This window comes from Dermacentor silvarum, chromosome 8, assembly GCF_013339745.2.
Source record: "Dermacentor silvarum isolate Dsil-2018 chromosome 8, BIME_Dsil_1.4, whole genome shotgun sequence".
Classification (NCBI taxonomy): domain Eukaryota; kingdom Metazoa; phylum Arthropoda; class Arachnida; order Ixodida; family Ixodidae; genus Dermacentor; species Dermacentor silvarum.
The window spans coordinates 116,080,726-116,103,138 of record NC_051161.1 but is presented as its reverse complement, the minus strand read 5'-3'; the positions used below and the strand labels follow the sequence as shown (position 1 = coordinate 116,103,138).

The 22,413-nt window shown below is 43.0% G+C and overlaps 1 protein-coding gene across 3 annotated transcripts in view; it reads right to left on the bottom strand.

The window, feature by feature from the left end:
• Positions 1 to 22,413, bottom strand: part of LOC119461631 (proteoglycan 4-like) — a 67,618-nt gene that overhangs the window by 36,856 nt on the left and 8,349 nt on the right. Inside the window, exons 2-10 of one of the 3 annotated variants that reach the window (XM_037722993.2) lie at positions 19,693 to 19,799; positions 18,005 to 18,028; positions 17,388 to 17,414; positions 6,772 to 6,840; positions 6,215 to 6,235; positions 4,542 to 4,571; positions 598 to 624; positions 477 to 518; positions 10 to 39 (exon numbers count right to left, since the gene is read on the bottom strand). In XM_037722993.2, the coding sequence (XP_037578921.1) occupies positions 10 to 39; positions 477 to 518; positions 598 to 624; positions 4,542 to 4,571; positions 6,215 to 6,235; positions 6,772 to 6,840; positions 17,388 to 17,414; positions 18,005 to 18,028; positions 19,693 to 19,786 (364 nt within the window). In that variant the 5' untranslated portion in view covers positions 19,787 to 19,799. Of the gene's footprint in view, positions 1 to 9; positions 40 to 476; positions 519 to 597; positions 625 to 4,541; positions 4,572 to 6,214; positions 6,236 to 6,771; positions 6,841 to 17,387; positions 17,415 to 18,004; positions 18,029 to 19,692; positions 19,828 to 22,413 lie in introns of those variants that run through there. The other 2 variants (XM_049671808.1, XM_037722994.2) reach the window with 2 other exon arrangements.

Sequence of the window (22,413 nt, the reverse complement as noted above, 5' to 3'; positions counted from 1 at the left end):
TTGACTTACGGGTGCCAGTAAAGAACGTCGGCCTTGTCACTGAAAAAGAGAAGTATTTCCGACACGTTAGTTGGGAATGAATGTTTGAATAAGTTTGCTGATTTTTGCGAAGTGAAAGTTAGCTGTGAGGAATACTGTGAATCAATTAGACACGAGGCCCGAGGACGTGCGATTTCACTGACGAAAGGTGTGTTGAACCGATGCTAAAGGTTTCGGTTTTGTTTTTGATAAAACAACGTATTCCCTGTATTCCTGTATTCCGAGGAATATCAAGGTTGCTTGATAAGAAACGACACCGAAACTTGAGCATATGTAACGCAAAAGAGGTAAGCAGCACAGCGAATGTAATGAGATAGCTAAATCGACCAAACGAGTAGCTAAACTTCTTGAAGGCAGAGATTCATGCCGTCATGAAAAACGAGAAAGAAAAGAAAAAAAAGAAAAAAAAACTGCAATACAATTTATTAAGCACTTACCAAAATTTGATGGTGTTCTTGGGCCGGACGCTGGAAGCATGACTGAACATTGAAATGAATTCTTGAGCAATGACTTTAACACACTGGATGCCAAAAGGCGGTAACATAGATAGCTACTTACCAAAACGGTTGTCCGGTTTTGCGGAATCTGCAGGGTAAAAGAATAAAACCAAGATATATATTCCAACGTTTAGCATACTGTCGCGTTCTAGTGGGGATATTGAGGAATCATACCTTAGTAACTGTTAGTTGAGCATCTAGCACTTTACTGTCCGGACCAAATTGTACCAGCAAAAACGAGCAACACTCAAACCACAACGATATCGGCGAGCACTGTCTTCCGTCATCGAATTTGATTCACGGCTCGAGTCTGTCCGCGATTTTATATGTTGTTCAGTGACACGCGCGTCAATATTCGGGAGAAAAATGGATAGACAACAAACGTCCCATGCTTTGACGATTATATCAGCACTTTATATTGTCTCTTTTTTAATGTTCAGCACTCTATACGAACTTAGGACAAAATCACGTTATGTATAGTGATTGCAGGCAATGAGGTCGACGCGTCCTTATTGGTGGAGCAGGGTCAAGTGGTGGCGCTCACGCCGTCTCGACAAAAACGAGCGCGCGAACGTCTACGCGCAGCCGACCCTACGTTTTCTTGATTTCTTGTTTTTAGTTGCGTCGGTGCCGTGACACTTGCTCATAGCCACCCGCTAGCTGGTCGGCAGGCAGAGCAGCGACTCGCATCACTTACAAAAGCGTCAAGCAAAAACCGCTGACAGCGCAGAGTATAAAGACCGTTTATGTTAAGCAGCTAAAGCAACCCCAATAAATTGTTTCGGAATGAAAATATTATACTTTGAGCAAGAAAAACCAAAATTTTGAGATACTAACAGACATTTCATTGAAGTGAAGTAAGTCAGGTTGGTTGGAGTTGAAGAAATTTTCAAGCAAACATTTTTGAGCATATGCGTTTGCTGCTACATTACATAGATCTATAATAAGAAATTTGCGAATGCATCGAAGTATCTTAAGATACAAATGGAAATTATCGTGTCAGGTACAATAATTGCGGTAGTATCTTGCATCTGTATCTCAAATACTTGTTGCTCGAGTGTCTCGTACCGTATCATGATACAATTGCAAAGTATCTTAGCCCAGCCCTGCCCAAGATACTTAGAGAATCGATGTTTAAGCATGAAAGTGTATCTATCTATCTATCTATCTATCTATCTATCTATCTATCTATCTATCTATCATTATCTATTCTATCTATCTATCCTCTTAAGCCGGCCCAGTGGCCCAAGTTGTCTGCCTGCTTGGGTCACTAAGTACGTGCTCGTCCTTGTGATGCCGTTGGGGTAGTTCCAATGTGGTTATTATTCCAGCTTCGTGATCTTACTCTCGTCATGCCGTCGTCGACACGTCTTCTGCCCCCACCTAGTTGCCTAAATTGTCTAATAGCTTGGGCCAATAGGTATGGGTTCATGATAATGATGCCTTAGTGGTCGTTGCATCGCCGCCATTCCAGCTTTGTCATCGGGCACTCATCCTGCCATCTTCGTCATGCAGTCGTCGTCACGCTGTCGTTTTATCATTGTCATCACTGCGGTAACGTCATACTATTATCGTCACGCCGACGTCGTCATACGGCCTTCGTCGTTCCATCGACGTCAATCTTTCTTCGTCATTGTATTCTAACCACACTGTCGTCATTCAATAGTGATTATGATGCCCTTGTCATGCTGTCGTCGTTATAAGCCTTTTTCGTTCCATCGATATCATTCCGTGTTTATCATTCCATCATCACTGCGTTGGCTTCATACAGTCGTCGTCATGACTCCTCGTTCATGGGTGACCTTCGCAAGCGAGTGCCATAGCAAAGTGGCACGATATCGTCGTATGTTGCATATAGGCGGACCAACTAAATTTTCACATTACCACTACACGTCGTAATAAACGTGACTTCAGGAATACGGTCTGTCGCTACATTGCTTCATCGCTGCTCGCATTACCGTCGGCAGTCATCGAGAAGTGAGTTCTGCCGTAATTTTTTTGAAAATGAATGCTAATAATGTCGCTGTAAGAAATAGCTAATAGCAAGCCTAATGATTAGTTTTTCAATAGCTCGACACTGTGCAGCAGGTGCAGGTGCCTCAACTAAGCTGCGCTGCGGGTTTACGTAAAAGCTTTAGCGAAATAGATTCGGAAGAAAAGGAAGTGTGTGCTACGTGAGGCATGGAAAAAGATAACCCTACCGGCCGCATTCATTGCGTTTGTAGGAGGAAGCACAGAACATTTTGTGAATACCGCTGCGCGAAAAAGTTTGATAAGTGTTGTAGCGAATCTCGAGGCGATTAATAATGATCGTAAAATCGCCTGCAAAGCGCAACAGCATGCCGATTGTGGCGTTTCATCAGTGGGCAGTGAAAATGCGTTTAAGCACATGTACTAATAAAGGGACTTTTTCACACCCTTTGTTGTTGGTCTATCATTTCACTAACCTTGCCAAAAGGTATATGCAAAAGCAGGTAATAATGAGTAAGTTGTTTAAAATGCTTTTTTAAAGGCATATATCTACTAGTTTTTCTGGTTTTGCTTTGTATACGTGTTTCGGCTTTTAAGAGATATGAACTTGATTTCCTGTATTTTCTTTTTTAATTGCAAACCTGCCCGGTTGCGGCGGCCGCATTTCGGTGGCGGCGTGATGCAAAAATGCTCCCGTACCATGCACTGTATGCACGTTAAAGAACACCAAGAGTTCAAAACTAACTGAAAGACCTCTACTATGATGTCCCGTATCACCAATTGTGCAGTACCTGAATGTTGAACCCTGAAATTCGTGAATTTTGGTATAAATCCAAGCGGCGAGGAAGTCTGCAGTTTGGAAATAATGGGAAGTAAATATTTAGGCGGCATAATCTGCCGCATGTTCTCCCGCTCCACGTTTCGTAAAAGGTTAACGCGTAATGCTGCATCTGATGCACTTTGTAGTACTGGGCACGCTGCTTCCTTTTTTCGCGATTAAAGAAACCAGTGGCTTATCAGTCGACGTAAAGAACAGCACAGAATGATAAGTAAGAGTTCGAGTATTGGCGACTATACCACGGCGAACGCAGCCTCCGCCACCCGCAGGTCCGTGGTCGCGAGGTATAACAGTCATGGAAGGAGCATCGATTGTGCATTGGGTAATTTGGCACGACTTAGTGGTGCTCATTCCTAGAACCGCGCGGAGAAGCGAGTTCGCGATGATGTACTGCTTACAATTATGCGTTTCTTCCTTCTGGAGGAAGGCCAAAATTTGGGCACGAAAGCGAGTTCGGCACCCAGCTGAGCCTGCTTGGACGTACAGACATCAGTCTATGTCGAGTACGCTCTTGGGATACCTTTCGAGAGAGATTCGGGCCTGAATAAGCGACAGCCGCGCCAAAATTTTCCCAGTGCGTAATGATGCATTGAACGTATGCGTTCTTTGGAGTCATTAGGTTAGACTGCTGCAGCGGGCATTCGTAATCACTCAGCAAGCATCACCTAATCGTTCTTGTGGCCCTCACAAGCTACTCACGTGATGTGGTAATATTTGTGCATTTTACTTTTTTCCTAGTGTACCGTTGCAGGAATGCTCTAATTTTAGGCGCTGCTTCTTCGTATACTTCAAGCAGGTAATGCACGTGTCGACGTTCTACTGCGAGCCTATTCCCATGTAGTTGCAGCCCAGTGTATAATACCACAATGTGCTGCGTTTACTTTTAAATAGTTCAGAAGTTCCAATAAACAGATTGGCTACACTTTGTTTATATGCAAGGAAATTTTTTGAAACCACACAGCCTCATATTTTTTTGTTTGAGTTAAAGCTTGTATCGAATTGACACCGCAATATCGTATCGATCCCGTTGATGACATTTATTATACGTTCACTATACCAACGATCAGCCGTGAAACAGCTGCTACGACAGCGTGCGCTTCCGCTGATCACTAAGAATAATTTATCAGAAACACGGTGGTCAATGTATCCCAAAACACACAAAACATTAAAAAACTTGCTCTCAAGGAGCGACTTACTAAATCGGAAGTCGAACGGCGTTGACCCAGCTGCCAGAAAAAAAGAAGAAATTTGTTACGCGTTGGCGCAGAAGATCACATGGTCCCGTCGTATAAAACAGCACACTTCTTGATTGTCGATGTAAAAGTTGATGAAGAATTAGTTTCAGAAATTTATTCCTTGCTACCTGAAATATGTTTAAGGAAGATATGCTTTAAAATGAAGCGAACAATTCAGAATGCGCTGTCGCTCTTTTTTTTGTGTCGACGAATTCACGTTACCAGTCAAGCACTGCAAAACCTCTTTGATGCGGTAGGTAGTTACAGTAGCACACGACATTTAATGAATGTGTATTTAATGGCACTCCAATGGCAATTACAATGCGCAGTGTAGAATACTTGTTCACACCAGATAAATTTAACAGGTTTTAGTCACTAAGAAAAATTGCACTGCAATGTTTCCAGCCACCTAAACAGATCGCGGTACCATGCTATCAAAATTTTATTGAAGTTGCTTTGCGGTATTCAGAGTTTCGGCATAGGAACGTGCCTATAGTCAGTGCTTTCTGAGAAAATTTGAATGGCTATATCTCTTTTTTGATTAATGTTGTCGTAACCATTTAATCTACTTGTTACTTGATGCTGATAAAAGCTTTTCGGTGTTCTCTTTACATAAGCACATTAACAAGAATAGGTACTGAAGTTTTTTGCTCCGAAACATGGCGATAAACTCAACTTGAGTTTCCAAAATGTTCACTGCGAAGTTGTTTAGGCACAGTAATTGCACAAGCAGTATCCTAATAGTTGCTTCCAACAATCTAGTACGCGCACACAATGGTCCCATCTGACCATTTGCAGTATGAAATATTCCTATTGACTGACTCATTTCCGCAACTTATAAGTGACTGTACGAGCTATAGGTGACGCTATGTACAAGTCTCACAATACATTTCCCATAAGATATGCACATTAGTGAACGTAAAAAACACAAATATGTAAACTTGCGTGAATGCAGTGTACAGTGACTGTGACGTGACGTTGCTATCATTGCGCTATAATAATAAATTATATAACAATTTAGTGATGGCGCCGACACTAATCGCGTTAGTATATTAGTTTAGGTTAACTACTTTACACGTTTTGTCATGTATCATGCTTGCTTGCAAATTGTATTGTTTGATTGTTTTCGCAAATCTTGCTTACTATGGTATCGTAATTTGGCGATACACCCTGCTGAAATCTGCAGAGGGGAATGCAGTACTAACACAAGTACTAATAAATAAATTAATTAGGTAAATGAATAATAACCTTTCATTGGGAGATGCAATCAATTACAGAATTCATTAAATTAGCCGAAAGATGTGCTGTGTCTTAAAGTCTTGATCAATGGAAATAGTGAGAGCAACGTCGATTATGAATAACTTAACCGCCTATTTTACATTCTGCATTAACTTTAGGAGCAGTTGTAATTTCTATGAGTTGTGTCATAGAATCCACGCGGCAAATGCAAAACTTTATTCGTGTAAGCAATTTAGAGCTAGTAACTTACTTTTTGCTTCTGCTAGTCACCGTATAACTAGCCGTTCACAAGACATTGCTACATCAATTGCCTTGAAATAAAGTGCTTTGCAAAACTCAGAAATCTGGGCTGCAATTCCTACGAACGCTCCCCCCGAAAAATCTTTATTACTTACATTTCAGTGGATTTGGGGTAGCTGAAAGAGAAGACGGATATACTTAGTGTCGAATCAACAAAATAAATAACTGTATAGAGCAATAAAACCAACTAATTCTTACTGCGGCAAAACATAGACATACTCTACCGGGACTTTCAAGACCTGAAATTCAATTACTCAAAAGCTGTAAAGATGGCTAAATGTATACGCGCTATCACAGGTGAACATCACTGTGCTACCAAACCCTCTAACTGCCAGTTCGAAATGTACGGACAAAGAGAAAAAAGTAAAAGGTAGGTACAATAAATTACGATGAGTAAGAATTCAGGATAAGTGCAGTGTTCACTGACCAAAGGTTCACAAGCACGCGTGAGCCAATAATTGACCTTTTTTTTGGCACGCTTAATACTGTCGCGCTCGTGTTTGGGACGCTGCTGTGTAGTGTAATCATAGCAACAACAGCAATACAGAGCTTATCTTTTTGCACCGCCCTGTATAGCAATGGACGAAGCAACGCACAAAATGTGGTATTGCATAATTTTGGGAAAGAAATTAACACAAAATAATGTTCTTACTGAATTTATCCAGCAGTCCTCTTCCGAGTGTGTTTCCTAAAATGTCGCCCCCTTTTGCTGTGATCGCATCTGTAATAGGGGAGAAAAAAACAAAGCTTTCATGCATATAAATATCACTTTAGGTTATTTAACGCTGCCTACAGGATGGCACGAAAACTTTCAAAAGCGCAAGAACGCAGCTTTGTGAATAAAACGCTTAGCCTGAGTGGTGGCAGGCCGGTGAATGAGTCGCTGTTGCCCAGTGGCAAATATACCAGTTGTACTGAACGAGTTAATACGGAAGTAGCAGTTATTTGTAGATGCTACTTTGCAGAATATCTAAGGCGTAATGCCTCAAGGAAAATATTCATGTCATGTTAGTGTGCGGCTAAACGGCTTGTAATGAGCTATATTGAATAATCACTGCGTATTCAGGTTCAAACATTTTCACTTCACTTCTGATAAGAATGCAACGGATCCTTTTTAAAAGAAAACCCTTGTCCTAAAAAACATAGTATTGTCATGTTCGAAAGAAATGGGAGACGTTCAAGATGCCTAATAATAGTGTGGGAACAAACTGAATGGTAAATGGACGCGTTGCGAAAAAAAAAAGTTTCGTCATTTTTCGGTATATGCACACGCAACAGTAACGGTACATGAGCTTGAACACAGTAGCACAACGCGATATTATAGATAACGGAACTGATGTTGACGTTGAGTTGAGTGACTACGTACTGACACATGTTACCGATGTGGATTGTGTTTTTATGTATTAATAATTGTGCCGTTGGCCAAAATGCGAAAAACAAACTACCACTGAAGGCCAGGAATCACTGTGTACCAAGAAAACAGCGAAAAAAATTTGCTACATTGTCTAGTAATTATAGGGGAGAGTGAGCTTGCCTTTAGGTCAATATAGTTTTAAACAATGAGAAATTAAGGTACAACGAGAGACAGTGGAAGGCCAACTGTGATAACCAAGTCATACGTAACAAATTCAAGATAATTCGGTTGAATCTATCTGCTCCGCCACTACTCGGCCCACTACCACATCCTAAGAAGCGTAAGAAATATGTGCCCTGTTAAGGTGCATAGAAAAGTGCCCATAGTCGAAATCTTGTCATCGTTACGAGAAGCCTCGGAAGAAAACAGTGGAAGGTATCTTGGAACAAATAAAGAGTTATATTCCGTAAAACTAAATGAAATAAAACGAAAAACTGTGGGTTTACCTAAGCAGTTTTTACGATACGTAAATGTGAGAGCATTACTTGTCGCTGAGTGATATCGTTGAGTTTAGTGTTGCGGCGAAATGTTGCTGAGCAGTAGTAGTCCTGCTGCGTTATGTTCCCGAGCGTAATGTGGCTGCTTATGAGGTCGAAACAACGCACAACGGCAAACCGGCTATATTGCGATCTCTCAGCTGAGTTTCATTTGTGGTGTTCTCAATAAAGCGGTGTTTCACGCACATTGCATCGAGTGTTCTTCTTCGATGGCACAACATTTCAGGCATTTTTGGGAACAAATAAGGAGTTGGAGTGAATAAAACACATAAAATACATGAAAATAAAACAAAAAATGTGCTGTAGCAATAAGAATAGCCTGTACAGCTTGGTCAAACGGCACCAATAAAAAAGGTGGATATGAAAAGTTGAGAACCACTTATGCAGGTTCCGCTACGACCGGAATCTCTTCACCAGCCCCAACAATGATAGCGCCGACGGAAGTAGCGTGCCCTGCTTGTACGTTGGGAAACCCTAAGATATCAAATTTAATCTAGAACCTCACTGCCTTTACTTCTCTCTCTGTCTCATGAAGATTCGGTGTATTGATATTCTACCATTGTGCTTGCGTTTTAAAGGCACCACACTGAACGGCTCGAGAGCGATTTGCCATTAACTACTCACAGCAATATCCGAGGACTTTCTACTTCTTTACCTACCCTTACGCCTGGATATGGAACCATACTTGCCGGTTTCAATCCCGAAGGACACATTTTGTCTGCGCTCTATTATGTCACCCTCGGCAGAGAGGGAAGGAAACATTCAATATGCGTTAAAGGGCTACAGCTCAAGTCACTCCTTACTCTGTCTGGCAGGGTCAGTGCGCGCGCGCAGCCTCGCGGTAGACTTGGCCGCTGGATAATTGAGGTCTTGCACTGATGTTGTCCTTTGTGCGGAACTATATTCATGTACTCTCACAAAAGTTGCAGTAACTCTCCCAATCTAATCAAGATACCTAGTGTGAATCGTGGAAGTGACCTTCTTCTATTCAGGCAGCATCCGATAAAGCTATGAGATTCAAAGCGTGGACGAAAGTAACAAGAATAATAAGCTACAGAGCTTGGGCAAATGGCACCAAAGAAAAGAAAAGGCGGGTACCAGAAGTTCAGAACCACCGTGCAGGTTCCGGTATGACCGGCATCTCCTCGCCAGCCCGAACAAAGATAGCGCCGACGGGAGTAGCCCCAAGTTGTGAAACGCGCCCCGACAACACAATGCGCCGGACGCATCTCTCGCTTCCTGTTTGCGAGATCTCGCGCGACCGAAGCCTGTGCCAACGTAATCGCCGGCGTCGTGATGTGGCTGGAGGTCGCCGCGTCCAGTCGTGTGGCGAGTTTCATCGCCCTGCGGCCGCACCGGGCTTCTTCGAGAGCAAGGTGCAATTCAAAGTGGACGGCCAGCTCGACGGCCCGCATGGCTGGCAGCACGAGTAGTTAATGTGTAGGAGATCACCTTGGGAGAAGTACCGCTCTTAAGCGCCTACAGTAAAGCTTTTTAAAACTGGGACTCACCTACGTCGACCACCGAGCACGTCGGCCGCAAGACTTCATGGGGTCCGGTTGAACGCCGCCTCGTCAATAAATAAAGCAACGATTCTATGTTGATTAATAACATGGGTAAACTATTGGTAGCAGCATGGACCTTTTGCTTACGAGCTGTGAGGGGGGGGGGGTTGCAGAGAGAGAATGCATCAGAAACTAAATTTTTATTTAGCGTAAGCGGATGCTGTTTACCTGTCATGCCTCAAGAGAACAAGGTACTGTTACGGTTACCTGTACACGGGACACCGAATCATTTCAGTGTATTTCGTATACGTACAACTCAGGTCCGTGCCATGAGAGTAAGAAGTAGGCAGTTAACGGTGTGCGAAAGCATTCATAATTTCTCTTTAGCATGTTTTGATAACTTTACTTTCAAGCCCTGATGAGCGGGGATATTGGAGATTTATATGAAGGAATCCATATGGAAAAACTCAAGAATTACCGTTACTGCTTCGCACAGAGCACGTGGCAGCTTCGGCTATGACATGCGAGAGACATAACACGTTATATAATGCGGCGTTAGGCAAGTATTACTCACCGAGCTTTGCGGTATGGAAGCATTTTGGGAGACTGTAACCTCGTGTGCTCAATAACACGCCTCCTGACTTTATTTTTTTAAATATATTTCATCTCACCTTGCAATTTTTATATTTAAAGTAATTGCCTTGAGATCAGAGATTCAGTTACTTTGACAGCGATTTCATTTCGGAATTCTTTTTAGAGTCATAGTGTTCTTAAACGTCGTTCTTGGAACAATGCGACCGCCGCCACCTTCCGATTACGGATAATTCTAACCGTCCTGTATGACTAATGGTTGTAGTAGCTGTAGTTGCTGTTGTGACAGCTGTACTACTACTGTAACTACAACTACTACTACTACTGCTACTACTACTACTACTACTACTACTACTACTACTACTACTACTACTACTACTACTACTACTACTACTACTACTACTACTACTACAAGTACTACTAACAATGATCCTGCTGCTCTTAGTTCCGCAACTGGGAGTTGCACAACAACTGGAGGTTATCCCGCTTCTATACTACTTACACTACTATTGCGTGATCCATACCATGAAATTTAAACCAAGCAGTCGAAATACGTAAGACTCATTATGACAGCCTGTGTACCATTGTTCAGTGGCGGCACAACAATGTACATACGCCGACCGCGGCGTCAGAATGTCAAGGGTACGGACGGAATAAGTACCGTATTTTCTGCACTATATCCGAGGAGTGCACAAGTTATAAAGTTGAAATTTCGCGGGCTGCTGACTATACATAATTATATGTCTTAAGATCGGAGGCGCACGTGAAGATAACGACGCAAGAATGCGCTTGCGTACTTTTCCTGTGCAAAGTAACATAGAAGAATTAGTGCGGCCATGGTCGTCTCTGCGCACCAGTGATATTTCCAGCCCGTTCTAGCATCTCAGGACACCGCTAGGGTGTATGAAATATACAGCGTAAATTATGAAACACCGTGACAATATGCAAGTAAATGCTGTACCTTCACGGCGTTGTTGAAGCTCAGGGCGATGAAGACATCAAGGAGCCGTTCTTTGAATCCGACATATGCTTAACTTTTTTTGTTCTGGCAGACCCGACGAGAGTTATTTGCGCGGCTTTTCATATTGACTCCTATATACAGGCCGCCAATGGAAACTGAACCTGGCAACGTTCAACACGCGCTCCCTATCGAGTGAGGCTAGCTTATCAGGGCTATTTGAAGAATTATCAGCTATTTCCTGGGATATTATTGGCCTTAGTGAGGTGAGAAGAACTGGTGAGGCTTATACAGTGCTGACAAATGGCCACGCCCTCTGCTACAGAGGTCTACCAGATAAGAGAGAATTCGGAGTAGGATTTCTAGTCCATAAGGACATAGCGGGCAACATTGATGAATTCTACAGCATTATTTAGAGGGTAGCAGTAGTCGTAATAAAGCTGAATAGGAGATACAGAATGAAGGTTGTACAAGCCTACGCCCCAACCTCCAGTCACGATAATGAAGGAATAGAACAGTTTTATGAAGATGTTCAATTAGCAATGAGAAAGGTGCAAACTCAGTATAATGTAGTCGTGGGCGACTTCAATGCAAAAGTGGGAAAAAAGCAGCCTGGTGAGCAAGCAATTGGCAACTATGGCATCGATCCTAGGAACACTAGAGAAGAGATGTTGGTAGAATTCGCGGAAAGGAATAGGCTCCGAATAATGAATACCTTCTTCAGGAAGCGCGGCAACAGGAAGTGGACCTGGAAAAGCGCTAATGGAAAAACAAGGAATTAAATTGATTTCATACTCTCTGCCGATCCCAGCATAGTGCAGGATGTAGAAGTGTTAGGTAAGGAAAATGGCAGCGACCATAGGTTAGTGAGGTCTAGGATTTATCTCAATTTGAAGAGAGAAAGAATAAAATTACTCAAGAAGAAACAGGCCATCCTGTATGCAGTAAGGACAAAAGCAGACCAATTCGGGCTGGTGCTCGCAAACAAATATGCAGCTTTAGAACAGGAAGATAAATACAACATAGAGGTAATGAATGAAACCGTAACTAGGCTGGTCTCAGAAGCAGCAGTTGAAGTGGGAGGCAAGGCACCAAGGCAACCTGTATGTAAGCTCTCCCAAGGAACAAAGGACCTAATAAAGAAACGGCAAAACATGCAAGTGTAAAACTCGAGAGGTCAGATAAAATTCGCTGAACTGTCGAAACTGATCAACAAGAAGAAAGTAAGGGATATCCGAAATTATAACGTGGAAAAGATTGAGGAAGCAGTAATAAATGGACGCAGCATGAAATCAGTGAGAAGAAAACTAGGCATATGACAAGGCAAAATGTATGCACTGAAAGATAAGCAGGGTAATATCATCAGCAATTTCGATGACATAGTAAAAGCAGCGGAAGAAATTTATACTGACCTGTACTGTTCCCAGAGCAGCCAAGCTACTTTCATTCGAAGTAGTCATGAACAGGATACAGAGGCCCCTTCTATAACTAGCGATGAAGTTAGAAGGGCCTTGACAGACATGACCAGGGGAAGAGCTGCTGGAGAAGATGGAATAACAGTCGATTTAATCAAGAATGGAGGAGATATACTTGAAAAGCTTGCGGCTCTTGATACGCAATCCCTTATGACCTCAAGTGTACCAGAAAGCTTTAAGAACGCCAACATTATACTCATCCACAAGAAGGGAAACGTTAAAGAATTGAAGAATTATTGACCCATTAGCTTGCTCTCAGTATCGCATAAAATATTCACCAAGGTAATTTCAAATAGAATCAGGGCAACACTTGACTCCAGCCAACCAAGAGAACAAGCTGGCTTCAGGAAGAGATATTCTACAATGGATCATATCCATGTCATCAACCAGGTAATAGAGAAATCTGCGGAGCACAATCAAGCTCTCTATATGGCTTTCATAAATTATGAAAAAGCATTTGATTCAGTAGAGATACCTGCAGTCATAGAGGCATTGCGTAATCAAGGAGTACAGGAGGCATAAGTGCTTACATGCAAATATCTCCAAGGATTGCACAGAAATTTTGGTTTTCCACAAGAAAAGTAGAAAGATACCTATCGAGAAAGGGGTCAGGCAAGGAGACACAACTCTCTGCATTGCTATTCACGGCATGCTTAGAAGAATTCAAGCTCTTAGACTGGGAAGGCTTGGGAGTGAGAATCAACGAAGAATATATCTGCAACCTTCGGTTTGCAGATGACATTGTCCCATTCAGCAACAATGGGGACGAATTACAGCAAATGATTGAGGACCTTAACTGAGAAAGTGTAAGAGTGGGGTTGAAGATTAATATGCAGAAAACAAATATAATGTTCAATCTCTGGCAAGGGAAGAAGAATTCAGGATCGCCAGTCAGCCTCTAGAGTCTGTAAAGGAGTGCGTTTATCTAGGCCAATTACTCACAGGGGTGATCATGAGAAAGAAATTCATAGAAGAATAAAATTGGGCTGGACTGCATACGGCAGGCATTACCAAATCCTGAATGGGAGATTACCCCTGTCGTTGAAAAGAAAAGTGTACAATCATTGCATTCTACCGGTGCTAATTTATGGGGCAGAAACTTGGAGGTTAACAATGAAGCTCGAGAACAAGTTAAGGAACGCACAACGAGCGATGGAATGAAAAATGTTAGGTCTAACGTTAAGAGACAGGAAGAGAGCGGTGTCGATCAGAGAACAAACGGAGATAGCCGATATTCTAGTTGACATTAAGCGGAAAAAGTGCAGCTGAGCAGGCCATGTAATGCGTAGGATGGATACCCGGTGGACCATTAGAGTTGCAGAATGGATACCAAGAGAAGGGAAGCGCAGTCGAGGACGGCAGAAAACTAGGTGGAGTGATGAAGTTAGGAAATTCGCAGGCGCAAGTTGGAATCAGCTAGCGCAAGACAGAGGTAATTGTAGATCGCAGGGAGAGGCTTTCGTTCAGTAGTGGATATAAATGTAGGCTGATGATGATGATGATACAGTCTAATAAAGGACCCAGGCATTTACTGATTGACAGCAAAAGCTTTCTAATTTATAACAACGGTTTCATTTTATGGCATAAGTTGAATGAATAATTTAACGTCCTTGTAGAAACAAGCACAAGACGGTTTTCCAAGAAAATCATCGCTTTACAAATCAGGGATCGAATTCACAAAGCTTTTTCTTCGTAAGTGTTCTTTGCCGTTTTCCGGCAGCCTTCCCTAATAATATGTCCAGCATAGCGATTGCGTGAAATTTGTTCTTACGAAAAACTCTTGCGTAAGAGCTTTTTGGGAATACGGGTCCAGGATTTTTTGACATACTAGGGACTCACACGAGCAAGCTTGCGCGCAGTAAAGAAAGGTCAGCATAATGACGGCCGGTGTTAGACGTACGTAATTGCACATAGCTCAAGAAAAATTAAACAAACACTAAAAAAGAAACGGGATAGTTAAAAAGACCAGACACACAAATGCGCATATCAGTTCCCGGCCTTATTCATTGCCCCGTGTGTTTACGCCATTTGCAATTATGCGTCGAAACCACCTCGCCTAGTTCTGAATTTTACCTATACGTAGTGCCGCATTCAGCAACAGTGCCCACGTAACAAGGTTATATACATGAGATTTTCCAGATTTACGTTATTTAGTAAGATATATGAATCAATTTGCTCCACTACTTCGGAGTACCTATCTGAGGCACAGAAGCATCATTGGTTGTTCGTATACTGCGTTTTCTATCTTTCCCGAGATATTAAAATTTTTCATTCAGAAGATATACAAACGCGCTTTTTTATGGCCATTCAAAAGCCCTCGAAATTTCGCCACTCTGCTTGGACGCTACAGATATTTCGCGAATATCGCGTTAACTGTTTGTGCATGCAAATAAAGCCGAGTATGAAGACCGATTGATGCATTGGGGAAGTATTGGTGCCACTTCAACACCAAGCAATTCCATCTGGAAAAGCCGCATCGATGCTCTTCAAAGAAAAGAGACTGACGAATGGTGTTGACATGACCGTAAACTGTTAGCTGCAACTCGGACAAGGTATTTTCGCATATGATTGAAGTTGTAGTGCTCCTGTAGACGACAACCGCATCTTGCTAGTTATTAGAACTACATTCACAGAGATATGCCGCGCATAAGCCGGCCAAAAATTAAGTCCAGCTATGTAACACCCTGGCCGTCGCTGTACATCCACATATCGACATCCGTCAGTAAAAGAGCCAATCTCTTAGCTGCACAAAAAGTAGCTTGTGCATCCGTAACCGAAACACGTGTCCGATACTCGAGACAAGTGCGCTGTCGCCGAACACAGCGCACATAGACTTTTATGAACCTGAGCGCTCACGCCCTTCTCCGAAACTTCTCTCCTTCAAGATACCATTTGCGTCTCAAGCGTGCGCGACATGCTTTTCGGCGCTGTCGTGTTTACGGGAGCGACGCGCAAGGTCAAGGTGGGAAGCGAGCAACTTTGCAACACGTTTGCGCGCTGTCTTTTATATGTGTAGATACATGCGGCACATCTGTTTATTGCGGGATGTTCGCTGGGTTGTTGCAACAGCGAGGTCGGCGCTGTAACAGAAATTTATGCGCGGAGGTTTGTGCGTAAGCGCTATTGCCGAGCCGGGAGTTGCTCCGAGAGTGTCGATCCGTAATGGGTTGTCTAGCAGCCGGTTAATTCTGGAGTGTGATGAATCTACGCTGCGCCCCGGAAACGCTGGTATGTAACGCGTGGTCGGATGTCTGCGACTGGAATACAAATGGTGCCGTTGTTATCCGCGTCGCCTGTCTGTGAGAGGTCCGGAAAGCTCAAACCAATGCATAGAACTATACTGTGTATGCAGCAATGTGCGCGGCCTACGCGCACGTATACATGCGAACCTTCTCAAGATGAATTCAGGGCTGTTAATTTAAGCATGCGGAACTGAATAACATTGAGGCTAATGTATGCAGTTGTAGGCTGCACGAAGCTACGATTGAATTATATAGTACCACTAAAACATGCAGCACAAGTTAAGGTATAGGTGACGCCACAGCAATGTTTTGGCGGGATCATTCCTGCGTGGCATCAGCGTTAGCAACGACATTGTGAAGGGCAAACGTAAAACAACTTAAGTATCGATTTCAATACACGGTACCAAATGAGTGCAATAAAAATTAATCCGCATTTCTCAACTGTGGCAATTTCGATAGCCATTGCGAAGATATTGATTGTTAAAGAGGGTTGTACGTATATTTCTCCCCCCCCCCCCCCCCGTACTCACTGCGCAGTCAATCAATCATCCGGAATCATAAGCTGTCTATGCCGTATAGAGAAACCAAGTAGGAAAGCAGTAGCTTTAACTACGATTTCTATGCACTCTTCCAAAGGAATACATAATGTCGCACATTAGTAAGGGCCTGTCAGCTCTTCGAGATTCAATGAGTGCACATAGCCCAACAAAATATATAGCAGCAAGTTATGCTAGCTGAGCATTCGCTGTCTTCTCAGAGATTTAAGATAGATGTCCTTGTTTTTTTCTGAGATGAAAGTGCTTTGGTCCTGTTTGTGCCCAAGCAAACAGAGGTTGGCTTTCAAACCTGTGCGCAATTTTCTCTTGGAGAGTGGCCTAATCAACACACTGTGCACAGCAATGTAGGCCACTTTATTTTCCTATTGTCTTACGACTTCACCTTGCGTGTGTTTTTCTGGTAGGTTTAAGGCCTTTTCGTTCCCTCTCTATTTTTTTATCCATGTATCAATAAATCCGTGGATCAACGCTGACGTTACGCTGACAGCGGTTGTCGCCAGCGTAACGGAATGGACAGACGGACAAGGTAAACACAATTTGGAGCACTTAACTGCTGTTGCAGCAACTGCTGTCACAATGCCCCCAACTAAACAGCCTAGCCCTGGACCACTGGGAAGCAGTACTGCCTAGCTGAAGCTTGCAAGGCTGGTGGAGCAAGCGGTGACTGCTGTTGGAATTCATCGAAAATACTTTACCCCCTAAGGGCATCTCGCATGTCATATTGCATGTGCGAAATGCCATATTCGTACGGCTACTACTACAATAATATTCCACGTACAATGTTGTGTAAAATGTGACTGGATCCATCGCAGTCAGTTTGATCAAGTTTATCTGCAATGACAAAATGAAAAAGACACAGGTGGGCAGTTCGAGGCAGGCTTAAATAGAGAACCACATTTCTTACCAAAGTCTGTGCAGGGCCTTCTTACAGGACAGCAGCTACCAGAAGCGCTTAAAGGTGCCTTCACAAAATACGTGCACGCAAGGGAAAAAGGGTCACAAAGCGAGTATTTGATTTGGTTCACTTACTGATCTCTGACGGAGCTCTAGGGAGTCCTGCAACAAAGAAAAAGTGTTTCGTTATGCGGATTGATCACATCACAACAAAGCCATAATATACTGATTGGCGCAATTCAATAACTGAAATTATAGTGCATAAAAACAACACGACGCGCTATTTTGTTTTCTGTGCAATGGAAACCCTGCTTATTAACAGGATATCCAGTCAGTAACGTCAAGAATCATGAAAAGTTTTTTTTGTAATTTGTTCTATTGAGTTCAAGATCTTGAGTGTGACAATGAATTTATAACAGATTCCAACGCAAATTCAATTGGTGCCGCAATGAGTGCCAAGGCTAAGAGTGGCAGAAGCCAATTGACCTTTGTAGGCTATTTGCGTGCAGTCAAGGCACAGACGCATATTTTTATTGCTTTTATGGCGTATATTGATAGCATGGTTCAAAACAGAACCTTTATGAAATTTGGATGTTTGTAACTGCACCGGACATTTGAAATTTTCTAATCCACCTACCACGGTGTGCTCCGTATCTACAAAAAATAACAGTTTATTATGGGACATTGAAGTGCTCCGAATAAAGCATCACCCAGCTACTTCGGATGCAACACGTTGTCTCATGCACGCTTACCTGAAAAGAACACTCCATTGGTTTCTGAAAAAAAAGGATAAAAACGGGTGTAAGATTAAATACGCGAACAAAATACAGGTGGGGGGGGGGGGGGAAGGGGGTGGTATCCACCTGGTATGTAAATCAAGCATGAAGCGTGGGCGTAGGTTTGCTAGTACTTCATGCAATTCGAAATAAAAAATTTTCACACCAGTTTAGGTCTGTACCTTTTATGTTTTGATGCATTGCATTAAAAGCCAACCGCACCGAAATTTCACTTTTGCTATGTTGGTTATGAATGAGTAGTACATCCAGCTGAAGCGATCTTGGCAAAGCGGCAAGCTTGGTAATTGTATATTTTTATATTATCAGACACTGAGGAGTACCTAAGCAGACGACACGTACATCTAGTGGTCAGGAGCTATGACGTGAGTCCTTGTACGTCGCCTCCGAAATCATTCAGTGCCGCGCGGGCAGCCGCGGGCGCCCAATTATCTCAGAGGTAATGCCGAAGTGTAGCGTGTTCAGTCATGTGGTACATCCGGCGTGCACTAACGGCGGCACTTTTTTGCAAGTCTGGTATTGGAAAACAGCAATTTTTGTCGAGCTTTTCGTTATGCTTGCACTCGTATTTCAAACGTAGTTTTGTAGGAGGCTATTCTTTATGTACACTATCCTAAAGAAGGCTTTATGCGGGGTCCAGAATTTCGATAGAGTTGGCGTTTACCCACTCGACTTTGACAGTTAAAGGTTCTTGCCATAAAATGTTGCATAACTGTGCGTCGATTTCATTAAATTTGTGACACTGCTCCGTACATTCTAATAGATATAACTGGTTGCAGGAGCTATTGGAGCCTGTTGTCCACCACTGAAATATAAACCGCTCAGGATCTTCATCACTTCTAATGAATACATTTGATAGTCGAAAGATTAAATAGAGTCAGGTATTAAGAACGTCTTCTCTAGCCAATATTACTGTACACACAGACAGTTTCAAGGCTGCTCTATGTGTCCGCCAACTCTTGTTGTGTCGTCTATATTTTTGATGTGGAGTGTTCTATGTGTCCTAGTCATCAAAAGTAGAATTTATCGGCTGTAAGAAATAGAAACGTTCGGCTGCAGGGCGATAATGATTCTTATTAGGACTACGTTAGGTTCTGCAGAGCAGACTGCCCGTGTCAGCAGTGGATTTGCGAAAATAAGCTTTCAGCTATGTGATTGGCCGTGACCTTTGTGTTTTTTTCTCTATGACGATTTAATGACATTCGCATAGGCACAAGCAGCTACGAATGTACTTAAGTAACAATTATTTCAGCAAGCTCACTTTAAACTAAGTCAGACAGATCAGCAGTGCCTACACGGGAGCTGGGAGATCGCAAATTGCCTTCCGCTAATATATGGCCAACAAAGGGAGAACTGAGCACATTGAGAAAGAAAGGCGTATGGCACGCTTTAACGCTGGCACTTTGCTTTCTGATAACTTTTTTATTGCTTACTGTGCCTAACACAACAATATCTTCTTAGTTTAAATAAGCAGTGGGGATTCGGGTGTCTGCTTGTTTTCGATAGTGTCCTGCTCTTGAAAGGCACCTCACGATTGACAACAGTTGTGATCCAATAGCTGTTCGGGACAGCCACACACAAAAAAAAGAAAACCGTCCAAAAATTCTAAACAACGTACGGTAGTCAACTGATTTTTTGCACCTTACCTACAGCATTCAAGTTCTGACCAGTGCAAGCTGTGATGATGAAGAGAAGACTGATGATGGGTGATGCACCCGCCGGCTGCTTAGGACCACCCATAGCAATTGAAGACCTTTGAAAACAAAAGGAAGAAAACTCATGAAGACAGTATGTAGCTTTGTAGTGAAGCAAGTGGATTGACGCTGTCACGTTCCTAGGTGCTATTTGCCTCGGATAGGCCTCTGTTGCCTCGGTAGTGCACTAGGAATTCAATTCGCTGATTTTGTCGGCGGTGCGCACCAAGTGTTACTATAAATAAATGTCTTTACTTCACATCTCTGTGTTGCCATGTCGCTGACTTTGTAAGCTTAGCTGCTTCTGCTGAGTTAAAGTCTCGTTTGTGGTAGTTCCATGCTCTTGTGGTGACGGGGCTTATAGCAGGTTATAGTTTTCTTTGTTTGGAACAACGGCAGCGGAGCAGTCTCATGTTATTCGGAGTGATAAAGGCAGGGTAGTGGAAATTATTTTGCGAGCAGTTCCAGCACCTGATTTTGGATTGAAATATTAGCGATATCGAAATTGTTTCGACAACTAGCAAAAACTCGCAGGCTTGCCACTACAGTGAGCTTTGTAGGTTATGTAGCGTACGTATTGACAATGATTGTTTAGAAGGCTCAACCTAAAGCACTTAAGCAGTGGACTAGATTATTATGGCGATTCCTTTGACATAAGTGCCATTTGCAACGACTACTGCTTCATCTCTTTCATAATCCGAGGTAACAGGTTTATGTATTCACTGTGGTTGCTGAATGAGAAGACAGCAACATGGCATTTGTGGAGAGCTTCTCTGCACGGTGACGCCTCTCAACGGCGCCACTTTATCACACTAGCACGCTAGCTGGCACCAGGGTGCCTCAGAATGCAATTAGAGAATGAGCGAAGTATAGAAACTTCCTTTGGATAAATGAGAGTGTGCAATGTCGCCCGTGACTCGCCCGTGTGCAGCTGTCGAGTCGTCACATTTTTAGTATGCTATCGCATGCTGACAGAGGTAGTGGTGCCAAGTGCTGTCCCAATCTTTTTTTTTTCTTATTCGGTCGATATTTTTCAACTTTATGGAAGAACATATGATCGGCCTACTTTGCTATGACACTCGCTTGCCAGGGTCGGTCATGACCATGACGGCCTGTATGACCATGACCGTCATGAACATGACGGCCTGTATGACAACGACGCCGGGACGATGATGGAACGATGAGAAATGAATGACGCCAACTGAAAGACTACTAATGCCCGTTACTAATGCGCACCTTATAGAAATAGCAAATACACCATTTAAGCATTCGGACCCATTCCGAGAGACGGACACAAGAAAAAAACTGAACACAAATGCTCTCAGTCTTAAGTTACAGTACGAATAATTGGTTATCATGTCCCAGTGTACATCTAGAGGTGAACAAGCACGTAGTTACTTTGCGCAAAGCCTTACACTCTAAAGGAAGTAGCGCAATGGGGAATGAATCCGGTAGTGGAGAGTAGTAAAAGACGGCTGGTGGATCGGTGGTGTGAAACTATGCGGATAGCTCTCGTCACACACTAAGAATAAACTACTTTGGGAGGAGATTCGGTGCTTTAGGATTACGCGATTCGTTAGCGAAAACAGCAGACCCTAAATGCCTAAAATAAATGCAAAAGGCAAAGCCAGGTTCGCGGCACCAGCCGCGCCTCTGCTTTCTAAGGGGTTGCTCATAAAACACTCCAGCTATGTATACAAACTTACGCTCTTCGAGGCCCCAGTTCAGTGAAAGTTTTGTTGGTAAGTTCTCTTGGCCATTCGCTGGCCGCCTTAGTTAATATCATGTCAAGCATCACTATTGGTTGAAATTTTCTCTAGCGAACAATTCAAGAGCTTTTTTTGTGAATGGGGTTCCTGATTCACAGCATCGCAGTAGTGTCCAAGCCCAGTAATGGTTTCTGTGCCTCGGCGGTATTTCTAGGCCTTAGTTGGAGGTGAAATATTTAGGCTGTTTGATAATTTTCATTCAAAATCTACCGCAGTGCCACATGCGAAGTAGACGACAAAGATTAAAAGATCACCTCAAACGACTAAAACTTTATTGCCGAAGAGCTTGGCTTTTCAGGGCTAAGTGACAAATATTTCAAACGAAGCTCATAGAAAACGGCTTGGTTAGAGTGATATCACCTTTTAAATGGAGGAGTCGTGTTGAGATATCACATGTGTCGAAAGTTACCGATAGTGACCTCTGGCAGACCACTTCAATATAAAGAATTCATTGAAAGTACATTTTGAGCCTTGTATGCCCCCTTGTGCACAATTTCCTGGAAAATCTGTCGACTGAAGTTTCAGCTGGCTATGAAGGATCGAAACAATGGCATCCACTTTTATCAACTATGTCAGTTTCTTTTGTTACGTCACCCTTTTCACCAGCAGCAAACAGCACAGACACGTGCGTATACATGTTGAGTATATCACCTGAATAACAACCGCAGTCTTTTGTTCGAAAGGCTATTCCGCCATATATACTGTCTACATGTGCGAGCGACCGTTCCGCCTTGGCTGAAAAACGCTTTTCACCTGAAATTCGCAGCAATGCTGATAAGCATTTAGCGCTAAAGCTATGCAGTTACGAAATTACTAGTACCAGTTGACTATGCAAGGTCCGCCTGTGCGCTAATTACAGACCAGGTGTCTAGGACAGGCCCGAAACAAAAGCCTGGGTTCCGGC